The sequence below is a fragment of the Nuphar pumila genome, chromosome 1, assembly GCF_984573655.1.
Source record: "Nuphar pumila chromosome 1, dmNupPumi1.hap1.1, whole genome shotgun sequence".
In the NCBI taxonomy this organism is placed as follows: Eukaryota; Viridiplantae; Streptophyta; class Magnoliopsida; order Nymphaeales; family Nymphaeaceae; genus Nuphar; species Nuphar pumila.
The window spans coordinates 171902553-171916917 of record NC_143249.1 but is presented as its reverse complement, the minus strand read 5'-3'; the positions used below and the strand labels follow the sequence as shown (position 1 = coordinate 171916917).

At 34.6% G+C, this 14365-nt stretch overlaps 1 protein-coding gene across 1 annotated transcript; it reads right to left on the bottom strand.

Moving 5' to 3' along the window:
• Positions 1-11536: 11536 nt before the first annotated feature.
• LOC149851281 (histone H2AX-like) lies at positions 11537-12322 on the bottom strand. The gene is made up of 2 exons (XM_089999684.1): positions 12039-12322; positions 11537-11935 (listed from the first exon to the last, which is right to left on the bottom strand). The coding sequence occupies exons 1-2, from the start codon at positions 12231-12233 to the stop codon at positions 11714-11716; spliced, it is 417 nt and encodes a 138-aa protein (XP_089855810.1). The 5' UTR covers positions 12234-12322; the 3' UTR covers positions 11537-11713.
• Between the last annotated feature and the right edge of the window lie 2043 nt (positions 12323-14365).

Below are 14365 nucleotides of genomic sequence, written 5' to 3'. Positions count from 1 at the left end.
AAAAGCGTAGTGTACAAGTCAATCTTTTTGTCTTTTAAAAATTGGTGTGTCTACTTCTTTGTTATTGATCGAGCTTCACACACTCGACAACAAAGAGGGGTATTTATAGACATACAAATTTTGACTGAGTCATTTTAATTCAAGAGTTACATACCAAAATCAAGTGTTTATCCTCCAATAGTCACAAATATTGTTCCAAAAATATCAACGAGGAAAATTTGATGGAATTTTGAAAAATCTAATTAAAAATATAAAAAATCATGGCATTAAAATCAATATAAAAGAACAATGATTTTACAATTGTGATATTTATGAAAATATAGCTTTTTTTCATATGAAGTCGATGAATTGATATAATAAAATCATATAATTTAAAAAAAAAAACAATGTTTGTTGTCATCGTTGGTTCCAGACCCCCTAGTGAAAAACTCATTTTTTGTTTTCGTATATCTGACCATGTAGATGTGATTTACATATTATTTTTTCGATGGAGAAACTAGGGTTAGGCAGACCCCCTACCAGTTATACAACCATAACATTTGGGGTTCGAACTTGCAATGTCCCAACACAAAGTGACGTGCACTAACTGCTCCTGCTAAACAAGAGGAGCCTGGAACCAATGTCCCAACACAAGGTGACATCCCAACCATACTATTGGTTGTGATCTACATATTTGGTTTAATAGGAAATGACCTTTCGATCATGTTTTTTTAACATGCATGTCAAATTTGTTTATAGATAAAAAAATCAAAGACTTACATAGCACTTAAATCCTTAAAAAATCACACTTTTATATCACAAAGATATAATGTAAAAGTCAATTCTTACTATTTTGACCATATTCAACACACTCATAGGGTCAAATTTGGTTAAAACGACCTCTATGTATGCGTTTCAAATACAAAAAATGAACAAACTGTACAACAAAAATGATGCACTTTTAAAAAAAAACTATAATTTTCTAAAATCTACTGGATGTCCAAATTCATAAATGTTTGGCTTTAAAATAACCATTTTAACCTTCACATAGCGAACATCATGAGGTTCGCTTTCCTTGGGTATCACACCCTCTTACTTAAAGGTAGATTCATATGATTTTTTTGTGTGAACCTTACGAAGTTCGCATAACCAGATTTGTGAAACTCATGTTAAACTGAAACCTCAAAACATCATAAATATTATACTAAATTTGCATATATAATATGAAATTCATGAGATATAGTGTGAACCTCATGTTAATATATCGTAGCTTTGCAAATATTTCACTAAATTTACGTATATAGTAGGAAGTTCACATACCCATATTTGCAAACTTTTTGTTTGTAACATAGCAAACTAACTTCGCATATATACTAAGAAGTTCACACAGAAGCATGCAAATTTCAATTAAGCAACTCAAGTAGATCCGCAAATAAGGGGAGATCTGCGCAATTTTTTTGCATGCGAATTTTTTACATTTGTATGCTTACTGAATCATATATAAAGTTGCCTTTGTTCATTTTTTTTTTCTTGTTTGTTTCTAAAAGAATCCTAACTAATTTTCCTCTAAAACCCTCAATAACAATATCGATGTCCCAAACATCTAGCTTAGACACGCGGAGGGCATGTAGTTGACTGAACCAATTAGGAATATAGATTTTTGACATTCAAACAATAAAGAACTTCAACAAATAATTGATGTTGAACCACGTGGGAAAATAAGTGCCAGTGATATTGATCGCAATAATGTGGATGACATCCAGCCTTATAGGGCAAATGACAAAGCTAGGTAATTTATGTTTCAAATGTAAATGTGATGAAGGATGTTAATTATATTTTTATGGTTAATCTTGAATGTTGAAAATACAAAAATATTGCATGCATAAAAGAAAATAAAGTGATAGATACAATGAATTTTGATTTAGTTCATGAGACGAAACAATCAATTAGTGATAACATTGATGATATAGACTAGGGGTGGCAAAACCTGACACGACCTGCCAACCCGCCTCTTAGGCGGGTTCGGGTTTGGAAAAAATGAACCTGTTTAATAAACGGGTCGACCTGTCTAACCCATTTATTAAACGGGTCGGGTTCGTGTTAGGGGTATGCCAACCCCGCTGACCCATTTAATAAACGGATTAGGTGGGTGGGTTAACCCGCCAACCCGTCTGCCAACCCGCCAATCTGACCCGTCAACCCGACCCGCCAACCTGACCTGCAAACTTGAGAACCCGTTTACCCGACCCAACCCATTTATTAAATGGGTTGGCGGGTCGTGTCGGGTTACCCATTTATTAAACGGGCCAGGTTCGTGTTTGCCACAGCCGACCCATTTAATAAATGGGTCAGGTTCGAATTGAGATATGCTGACCCGCCAACCCGTCGGGTCGACCCGCCAACCCAACACAATTGCCACCCCTAATGTAGACAGTAGAGAATCAGATGATATCAATGATGAAATGATAAGAGAGAACCAAGATACTGATGACATTGGACAAATAATGGTGGTTGAAAACGTTACACAAATGAAAATTGGAAAGCTGAACCTTTGATATGATTGTATAAACTATATGAGCATTTGTTGGGTCGTAGAACTGTTTTATGTTTTTACACTAATGAGACGTGGTTGAACAAGTTTAGTTCAATGGATTGTTATACAATGAAGAACCATTGAAAATCATCAAAACATAGGCATCTTAGTTGTATGACGAGTTGTGTAATGAAAAACTTAATGATTGTGAATATTTTCAGTGGCTACAACTTGATCAAATGATCAAGAAATTGCTTTTGGCAAAAGATTTAATAATCTTCAAAACTACTGTGAGTTTTTTAATGATCATGTGATCAAGAATAACTTTAAATCAAAATTCGTAAAGAGATGCAATAAGAGAGTCATTGTAGACTAGGGTTGATTGCCCTTAGAAAATTTATTGCACAATGTTGCATAGAGCAACGTTCTTTCAAGTGAAGAAGTATAAAAGCAAGCATACATGTGGTGGATCATTGGGCAACCTTACAGTGAGAAAAGTGTCTTCGAAGTATATTTTAGGTGTTATTCACAAACACATGCATGATGACTCTAAGAGAAATCATGAATAACAACAGCCGAGTGGGAGGTGTAGAGATTACTTACAAACAATTATGGCATGGATGAAAATGGACGAAGAAAGCAATATATGGTTCATTCAAATAGTCCTTTAAGATGCTTTCCACCTATTTGAATCATTTGATGAAGGCTAATCAAGGATTTCTAGGATACATTCAGACCAATCAGAAAGATCAATTTAAGTAGTTCTTATCCTTTCGTTATGCATCTATAGGTTTTTTAAAGGATGTCTTTCAGTTCTTATGGTAGATGACACATTCTTAAACAGAAGATACATAAATATATTATTGTCGGCCCATAATATTGATAATTGTGGTGAGATATTTTCGGTAGCATTTATAATTATAGATAAGGAGTTGAAGGATTCATAAGTGTGTGTTTTGGAGCATGTGAATGAAGAGTTTGTTGTTTTTGATGATTATAAAAAAAATTTACAGTTTACAGTTACTCAAATAGACATGAAGGTCTAAACTATGTTGTCCTCCACACATGGTCTACATGTCATGTTAGATATTTGCATGATCGATCACAACTCGAGCAGCCACAAGACAATAATAAAATTATTTTCTTTAAAAAGTCCAAGAGCAAGATGAAGCTACATATCATTATATTGCTACTGATGTAAAGCCAAAACTTTGGGCTAACAGTTACCTATCAGTAAAAAGATATGGGTGCTTAACATCTAATATAGTAGAGAGCTTAAATGGATGGATTCTCACTATACATAACAAGCCCTTAATTTTTCTTATTGAGAAGCTTTGTCTCATGCTGATGAAACTTTTCAAGAAAAGAAAGAAAGTGGGGGAGCAAATGATAAGGGGGTGTGGTGTGGTGCCTAAGGTAAAAAAAAGATAGAAGAATTGAAGATAAAGGCACAATAAGTACGTGTGCAAGTGGTGTATTGCCACTGACATTGATATGGATCCTATGATCGATCTCACAATTATAATGTTGATCTTGACAAGTAAAAACACTCTTATGAATAGTGGCGTGTTAGCGGGATTCTATGTGAACATGGGATTGCATGCATTTTGTATGAGGGCAAGTAACCAAAGAATTACTGCAATAAGTTCTTTACAGTTGAATCGTACTGAAATGCATATTATACATTTTCATTCCTTTCGATGGCGAATAATGTCTCACTCGTCGCTCTATCGACTCTTATTATTATCTATCTACTAAAACTGGTTCGTAAAGCAGGACGGCCTATAGTAAAGAGATAGAGAACAAAACACAAGGATGTTGTGCTATACAAGTATAGTGTATGTGGTAGGTTGACCACAACAGGCGGAAGCATGAATACCTATTTACTTATGCTTTGTAAAATTTGTATTTGTTAAGAGTTATTTAATGAATTGCTTTTTGATATTTATCTATTTTTTAATAAACAAATATAATTTATTATGTAATCTATTTGTTAAGAGTTGTTTAAAGAATCACTTCTTTGTATTTATCTATTATTTTTTAATGAACTACTTCAATGTCTTATTTGCTAAGTGGTTCATTTTTTTACAGGATAGTTTGGCTTCGACTATTACACCCATTGGAGGTCCTACTATATACAAAATTGAACATCACAATATTGTAAAACATTGGATGTAAATTTGAGTGAATTATCAAAGATTGTCTCTAAACCATACTGAAGTTGTTCTTTAAATGTACTTTAAATATTTGTTAAAGTTTTAATGTTATATATATTTTGTATGTTTAATTTCATACCACGAAAGTTGTGCAAGCTTCGCATTTTAATGCTAGTATGGACATTCACAAAAATATGTCTTGATCATTCATTGCATTCATTTCATTCATTCAACAAATGAACATGCTCATATGTTGCATCCATTCATTCATTAAAAAACTAGACTTGCTCATACATTGCATTCATTCAAAAAATAAACTTGCTTATACACGGCATTCATTCCATTCATTCAAAAACTTAACTCGCTCATACATTGCATTCATTCCATTCATTCAAAAAATGAACCTACTTATACATTGCATTCATTCCATTCATTCAAAAATTGAAATTGTTCTTACATTGCGTTCATTCCATTGATTCAAAAAATGTACCTGCTCATACGTGTCATTTATTTTATTCATTAAAAAATGAACTTGCTCATATATTGCATTCATTCTACTCATTCAAAAAATAAATTTTCTCATACATTGTATTTATTTTATTTATTCAAAAACTGAACTTACTCATACATTGCATTCATTAAAAATGAATATGCCTATACAATCATTCGTTCATTCAAAACTAAACTTACTCATATATTGTATTCATTCCATTTATTAAAAATGAACATGCTCATACAATCATTCATTTATTCAAACTTAACATACCCATATAATCATTCATTTATTCAAAATTGAACCTACCCATATATTGCATTCATTCTATGCATTCAAAAATGAATTTGCATATACATTACATTCATTCCATTCATTTAAAAACTGAACTTGCTCAAACATTATACTCATTTCATTCAATAAAAAATGAATCTGCTCATACAAACATTCATTCATTAAAAAACTAAACTTGCTCACATATTTTATTTATTTCATTTATTCAAAAATAAACTTGCTCACACATTATATTTATTCTATTCATTCAAAAAATGAACGTGTTCATACATTGCATTTATTTTATTCATTCAAAATTGAATATGCTCATACATTGCATTCATTCCATTCATTCAAAAAATGAACATGCTCATACATTGCATTTATTTCATCAATTAAAAAATGAATATGTTCATACGATCATTCATTCCTTCAAAACTGAACTTGATCATATATTGCTAACTGATCAATTGCAATTGCTAACCATCCATTGCTTTCCTATCCCACCTATACCATATGATCGAACTCCAACTTTTCAAATGCCTTGTGTGAATCCATAGACCATGATCTACATTGTTGGCCTTCCTTGCAAGCATAAGCGGAGCATTCTTTATGTGTAATACCAAAACCGTGTGTTTTAACTTTGCAACCAATGACATCTTTAGCTTAACAAGCAATTAAGTAAATATTGTCACTGAATAACATTGATTCTACATCATCATCGTCCAAAATATCTATTTGGATCTTTATATTGGATAATAACTATACCGGAGGCTCAATAACTCTTCTACATAACCAGGTTCACAAGACATTAAAGTCATAAATCCGTTAAAACTACTATTTTTTTAAGACCAATATAGATTTTAAATTAATGTGATAAGTACAGTAGTATACTTCAAGCCTTTCAGAGGCCATCATTAGCTATCATTGAAATAGTCACAGGAACAAGGTCAAAAAAATTTGGCCACAAAGTAGGAATGATGATGCATAATACAAGATACGCAACATGTAATCACACAGACACTCACATGCAAATGATTTTATTAAAGAAAATAATAAAATAGGCTATTGAACATACAAGGATAACTAAAAAACCATACAATTCATGCCAATATTTCAAAAAAAAAATGATTTAAGTCATTAAAAAAACTAATAAGTTCAATCATTAAAGATATGTTTATCGAAAAAACTCATCGTCGATGATTTATCATTGATGAAGTTTCACCTATGATTCACAAAAAATAGTCACCGAAAATTGTTGTCTGGGGAGCACATTGGCGACCACTGGTTGGGGATCACAAAACATCCTAGTTTATGAGAAAAAGGCCATGGGTTTGGACAATCGGTTTTTTATACAATGCTCATAACAAAATTCACATTGTATTCATCTCTAATATTTACGATATATCGAAAAATCCATAAATTTTTCAAAAAAAAAAGTATAAAGAGCATATTCGCAATGACATAATTTGTGAAGTTAGTACCTAATGTGCAAACTTCTTTTTTTAAGTGTGAACTTCACATAAATTCACCACATATTATTTGCATAGATCTCCTATATTTGCAGATCTCTTTAAAGATCAATTCCAAAGGTTATATGCAAACTTTCTGTAGTTGAAACTTCACAAAGTAACTTCGCATATAAAGTATTGAGTTTACATAATTGAATCTATGAACTTCCAGTAACTAAAACCTATAGAAACTTCACAAATATTCTACAAAATCACATATATAGAACAAAGTTTGCATAACAGATTTTGTGAAATTTCTGTAACTGAAATATATGACAAAGTTCGCAAATATTACACATGAGATTCGCAAATTTTTTGAAAACTTAATTGTAAATGTCTGCATATTTTTGTGAATGTCCCCACTAGCATTAAATGTGACGCTTTGATATTTAAAAAGTGATGGTTCACATTTTAGGGGTTGTTTTTTTCTTTAAAAAGTGACGATAAGCATACCGTAAATGGCTGAGGTAGAGAAGATAGGAGGTGGAAATGCTAAGGTGGTGAATGATGTTGATGGTCCTCAGCCGAAGGAGAAGGGCCCAATTATGGAGAGTGCGGAGGAAAAAGATGAGCTCTTGGAAGAGCAAGTGCATGTCATTTGCTCAAGATAAGAGAAGGTCTGCAGACAAAAATAGTAATCTGATTGTCATTAAAAAGCCAAAGATTGAACCCCCTGATGTGGAGCTATGTAATGTGAATGTTTATAATATGTTCTTTTTTTAATGAATTGAATAAATATATATGAGCAAGTTCATTTTCAAATGATTGAAATGAGTATATATGTATGAGCAGGTTTGTTTTTTAATTAATGAAATGAAGTTGTATAAAAAGGTTGTTTTCATGCAAATCTCGTAAGTTTTGAAAGGTTCCAGCTACATGAAGTTCGCATATTTGGTTGTGTTAACTTTGCACTATGTATGCCAAGTTAGTTTGCAAAGTTTCAACCACGAAGGAAATCACACGTATGGTTATATGGACTTCGAATTATATATGCAAATTTAGTAAAATATTTGCAAAGATTCTACGTGTTTCAATTATTAGAAGTTTGCATATATATGGTTATGTGAACTTCATACTATGTATGGTTATTTAGTTATATATTTGTGAAGTTTCGATAGGTTCGAGTTACAAGAGGTTCGCAAATTTGGTTATGCAAACTTCATGAGATCTGCATAAAAAAATATGTGAACCTACCTTTAAGTCAGAGGGTGCGATACTCAGAGAGTGTATCAATATATCGTGCGAACCTTAGGAGATCCGTTGTGAGAAGGTTAAAATGGTCTTTTAAAATTGGATATTTGCAATTTTGGACATCAGGCCGATTTTGAAAAATTATAAGGTTTTTCAGGAAACACATCATTTTTGTCGTATAATACAGTAATTTTTCGTTTCAAATAATGGGTTGAGCATAGACAATATTTTTCCTCTTAAAAACATATGTGATATTTGTGACCATGATCCTTTTGTTATTAGTTTTCCCCATAGTTGGAGAAAAGGGTACCAGTATATGGAAGCTGAAGTTTCGGGCATCTTTTTATTTTAAACACATTGATATGACTAATAAAATATTGTTAAAAGTTCATAATAAACATTGACATGGTTTAAAAAAGAATTGATACAAATTTCTAAAAAGTTGACAAGAAGTATATATTTTGATAAAGATACTTACAAATTAAAATAGCTAAACATGCAATGTAATTATTCATTGTTGTATAATGATTTTTTATAAATTATAATATATACAAGTCTTAATATAAATAATATATTTATAAAATCAAATTGCTGTTTGTGTGCAGATATGTTAATAAAACGAGCTTGACACTCATTTATTTATTTTTTATTATTATCTTTTTGATAGGCAAGCTAGGGTTAGGCAGACCCCTACCAGATATCTCTTAAGCCCCCATGTGGCAGAGGGATTCTAACTGGGGTCTACAGCTTGGCACAGGACCCAGCTGACCACATGGGATACCACCTCGGTGGCACAGGACCCCGCTTGATACTCATTTATAATATAATAGAAATGTGTTTGTGGAAGATGGAAAACGTTTTTAAAGTAATTGGAACAAGTTTATTAAACATTTGATACTTTTATTCATGGTTTTTGAGATGAGTTTTGTGTCTGTATACGTTACTGGTGCTCCTAATTTACAATAAGCTAGTGTATGAAGTACAAATGCAACTATGTTGTTTTTCTTTTTAAAAATGAGCCTGTCTTTTAATTCCTTCCAAATACCTCTCTATAGACTTTTTTCTCAAATTTATCCTTTGACAGTAAATATGTAACTTTGACCATAGATTGACCACTTTGATCACCTACCTAATGAAAGCCAACCCCAAGGATCTTTTTGGGAGGTTTAGTGAATAGGCCAAGAAATTACTGAGAAAATCCAGAAGGGAAAGACCAACTCCACTTTGGGTTACAAGGGATTGACAGAAATAATAAAAAAAACTCATCCTTAAAATGTGTTTGTTGGAATCAATATCCCAATAGACAACGAAAGAATGGTTTATGTAAAAGAAAATGTAATGAAGTCGACTTTTTTACTTTTTTTCTAAGGGCAAAAAAAGAGAGTATATCAATAACAAGAACAATTAAAAGCGTTTTTTAAGATTTTACTCGTTACGATATCTTTAGGCAGCAATGAGAAATCTAAATGTCATGGTGAACAGTTTCAAAAGAATTCAGTTCACTATGCTATTTGGATAATGATGTTAATTGTCCTCCACATTAAGGCTTTGATGGGGAGCTTAGAATTGGAGGTGCATTCAGATTCCCCCAATCCTTTCATGCTCTTTGTTGTTTGGAAGCAATGGTGTTTGTCAAAACACTGAATTGGGAATGGAGAGCGCAGCCCCACCACATTTTAACGCCAATCACAAAATATTGTTTTTGACAATTCCATCAACACCACATTTTGGCAACACATGAAAATAGTGTTTCCATCTCAATGCGCCCCAAAGTAACTCAAGAAAACGATCTTTACATGCACTAGTGCATGATTGACCAAAAAGATCACTATAACATATGCCACAATGTCTTCATGAAGAGCCCTGCTATAATATAATATACTTGGACAGAGTTGATGACCTGTGGAATCAAGCACCATAACCCTGCTCCATCATCAAATAAGATCCAGGCCCTCACACGGGTGACTATCATACTTAACAAATAAACAGCAGGCTAGCAGCAATATGATAAGGATAAACAGAGAAAATGATTAAAGACCAGATCAAAAGATAAAATCAGGGTTGCTGAGATCTTGATACTCAAGTTTTTCAGTTCTAAATGAACCTGGGAACTCCATACTAGAGATACTAGAAAAGAGAAACTAATTCAAGAAATCAGGTATTGAGACCAAATTGTGGGCCATGTAATAACTCCAAGAATTTCTAACACCCAATGTTGCATCCACAGGTGAGAGGGGAGGATGTGTCTATGCCATTCAGAACTATCTCAAGGGCGAAAAGCTGTTGAACATGCAGCAGGACTTTCAAAACATTCAAATACAAAAGTGAAGTTATCATATTACCAGCACCTAGTGGCAATGCCGGAAAAGAAGTAATCAAATGGTCATGCAAAATCATGATTAAAAAGCCCAGAGGCAATGAGAACATTGGATTAACAAACGGGTTTGGCATAATGGGATGAGGTCTACAAATCACATGGGTGTCACCCCCTTATAAGGGGAAGCATGACGACCCACTGAAGAACAAAGATAAGCCCACAAAGTTTCACTGTCAAGACAGATAATCTTCTCTCACAGTATGCAATTGAGAGGTGAACAATGCGCAAACTACTTTTGTCACGAAGATACTTGAAGAATAAGAAAACAAAAGGTTCCAAGTCTGAATAAAAACTTTGTAGCACTAGCTAAAACTGTTTTTTATTATTTGCAGAGGCCATCAATTAGAAGTTTTAAACATAACCCACCAGGAGCTACACCACATATCGCTATAAAAAAGAAAGTTGGCCTAACCAAGCAATCAAATTTGTGATTGCAAACATCCCTCCCTTTTTATGTTACTATTTCCCTTATTACAAACTAATGCTGGAGTGATCTCTTAAAAACAAACAATTTTTAAACGAATTCCAGAACACACGCACCAGAACCACATCCAACCACCATATGATAATCCACTCCTATACGACTTCATTTTCTTCCTTGCAAAGGAGAAACAATAACCCTCCTTTTTTCCTTTTATACTACTAATTTCGATCTTACAAACAAGAGGTTTTCATCTCACCCCCCAAACTTCACAAATTCACCAACAGCAAATGTAAGTAGCCACATGTTCAAGGGATCGCCATAAAGCAATCATCAACAGTTAAGAGACAGACAAGAATAAAATCATGTTCTTTAGCAGATACCCCGATAACCATACGCAGTATTCATGTCATACATAAATTACCAGACCTTGATCCATTTAAAGCTCATCTCCTCACCAAAACGCATAAAACAAAACCAATCAATCATGTCCAACATTCAACTTCAGATTACGATTCATATGAACCTAGGCACTTCTTTGTTTCAAAGAGAACGAACCAAGGTGGGGCAAAAAAAAAAATTAGGGTCACCACTTTCATTAACAAACCAACAAAGAAAAATAGAGCACCTTTAATTCCAAATAATACTCGTTAAAACATAGTATCCGACATATAATATACATCGAAAAGAAAACCACCAAGAGAAACCCCCCCCCCCAAAAAAACCCAAAAAAAAGGTATTCAAGACCCGCTGGAAGAAAGAAGAAAAAGCCAGTAACCCTAAAATTCTTGGGATTGAGATCCGGGCTCTCCTTTGTCCTTCCCCGCCTTCTTGGGTAGGAGCACCTGATGGATGTTGGGCAAAACCCCACCGTTGGCGATCGTCACCGTCCCCAACAACTTGCTCAGCTCCTCATCGTTCCTGACGGCAAGCTGAATGTGCCTCGGAACGATCCGATTCTTCTTGTTGTCCCGAGCAGCATTCCCTGCCAACTCCAAAACCTATCGACCGCCCATCAACCCAAAACAAAAAAATGGAATCAGAAGAACCGAACGGAACAAAAAGACCGATGAAGGATGAAAGATCAGGAAAAGCGATCATTACCTCGGCCGCAAGGTATTCAAGGACGGCAGAGAGGTAGACTGGAGCGCCCGCACCAACGCGCTCGGCATACTTGCCGGCCTTGAGGAACCTGGCGATCCTTCCGACGGGGAATTGGAGGCCGGCCTTCTGCGATCGGGACACCGACTTGGAAGCCTTGGGCTTTCCCCTCCCACCCTTCGATCCAGTCGAACTCATCCTTGATGATCTTTGGTTCCTTATTCCCCTGATTTGATTTCCTCCGATCTCCTGATCTCGATTTTCTCAACCTGCAAACGCGACCGACGACGGATGAACCTGTATACGGCGACGCACTTATATAGGTTTGAGGTGCACGACATTTTGTGCACTGATTGGTGGAACGCTGCCTCACACGGCTTGCCAACGTGGCAACCAAATAATCGCGCCCCCGCCTCCGAGAGTCTTTCATTTTTTTTTATGAGGGCTCCGCTTCTCGGGCAGTAGCAGTTAGTGCAGGTCACATTGTGGTGGGACGTTGCAAGTTCGAACCGCAAATGGTATCGTTGTATAACTGGTAGAGGTCTAACTAAGCTCAGTTTGTCGAAAAAAAACCCAGTGATGCAAAGGAATTGAATGTAATCAGATACTCGATCCGAGTCTAACATGTTTTTTAGGATATAGATCTTTCAAATAAGATCCGAATGTACATTTGAATCTGATTCAGAAATGTGGAATCAGGTTATTTCTAAATTTGGGATGGATTGGTATCCAGGGATGGCAGTGGACCAAGGGAAAATGGGGCCCCGCCCCGCCTTGCCCAGTTTGGATCGGAGATGAAGGGCATGAAACATGAATGGAGGCGGGGGCGAAGGTTAAAATCTATCCCCATACAGGGACGGACTTACGCTTTCTCCCGCTCCGCTACGCCCCGTCCCTGCCTTCATTCCCAATCCTTCTAAGGGATGACATTAGACAAGGAAAAATAGGGCTCTGCCCTGCCTCGCCCCCGTTTTGACCAGGGATGGAAGACATGAAACGGGGATGCAAGTGGGGGTGGAGGTTAAAATCCATTCTCATGCAAGGATGGAGGTTCGGATTTTGAGAGAGGGCGAGAGTGAAGACCTTGTCCCCCGCCCCAGGTCCATTGCCATCCCTATTTGTATCAACATTTTAAATCAGATCTTAAATTGATAAGATTCAAAATCCGACCCCATTACATCTTTGTTTACATAGAAATAACTTGATTTTGTTCTGTTTTTTTTTTCTGGATCAGGTATCATCACGTGTATTTCGGATTGAACCTTACTTCAGATCTGATTTTGATTTAGATCTACTGTTTATATTTCAAATTCGGATCTGAAAAGATCTGGTTCGAGTCCAACCCATTTGCACTCCGATTCATGATTGCTCGAGTCGTTTTGCTGTTAGTAATACCAAAGAAGTGTTTGATTCAGAATCCTGCCCTTTTTGTTTCCTATTTTAAAACCATTCTCATTTACGACCTGACTCTCAATGTGGTCAGAATCGGTTTATGAACTGAATCATTTTTTTCAAAAATGGTTGAGAGAAGCTGAGTCAATCTATTTGATCTTTTAAAAATGTAAACATTACAAAAATAAAAATTAAAAGAGGCCACCTCAAATCCTGATCATAGTGACAAACGTTTTTATCAGCAATTTCTCGTTTTTCAAAAACTCACGAGAAATTGAAAAAATTCCATAAATTTCACATTTTTTTGGCAAAATCTTGGCAATAAATAAATTAATTAAACAATATATACATTATTTTTATTAGAAAATAGTAATAAAAATTATTTAAAAATAAAAATACATGCTTTTTTCATGATAAATAACCATTTAAAACATAAATAATGCGTTTAAATCATGGTATTTATGTTTTTTTCATAAATCTCATGATATTTTGAAAATCTCGCAAGAAATTGCCGTTTTAAACTTTCAGGCAATTTCTCACGGTATTATCGCGAGATTTTTTATAAATCTCACGATATTTGTCACTATAACCCTGATTCAGCTTAAGTCAGGTTGATTTTGCTGAATCGGGCTTCAATCGGCTGGTTTTTAGCATGATTTGGCTTTTTATGAGGAAAATAAAATTATATGCTGCTGGATATATCTGATGTATCCATGCATTGTAATAGGGATTTCAACTAATCAAATTTTATTTGATATCCAACCAAATTCAACTTCATTTTGCTGAATTCCATGAGTCAAAACCATGTCCAATTATAATTGGATGCAGAAATGGTTTTGCATTGTGACATAAAATCTGAAAAATATCAGCATTTGATGGATCACCATATCCGAATTCATGTAAAAAAATGGGATACTAAATCAGATATTTTTCCATCT

Bases quoted from the DNA above. Each gene is read 5' to 3' on its own strand.
- LOC149851281 (XM_089999684.1), bottom strand. From the start codon at position 12,233: ATGAGTTCGACTGGATCGAAGGGTGGGAGGGGAAAGCCCAAGGCTTCC. The intron at 11,936-12,038 runs GTAATGATCGCT...GGCGGTCGATAG, and splicing joins TTGAATACCTTGCGGCCGAG to GTTTTGGAGTTGGCAGGGAA.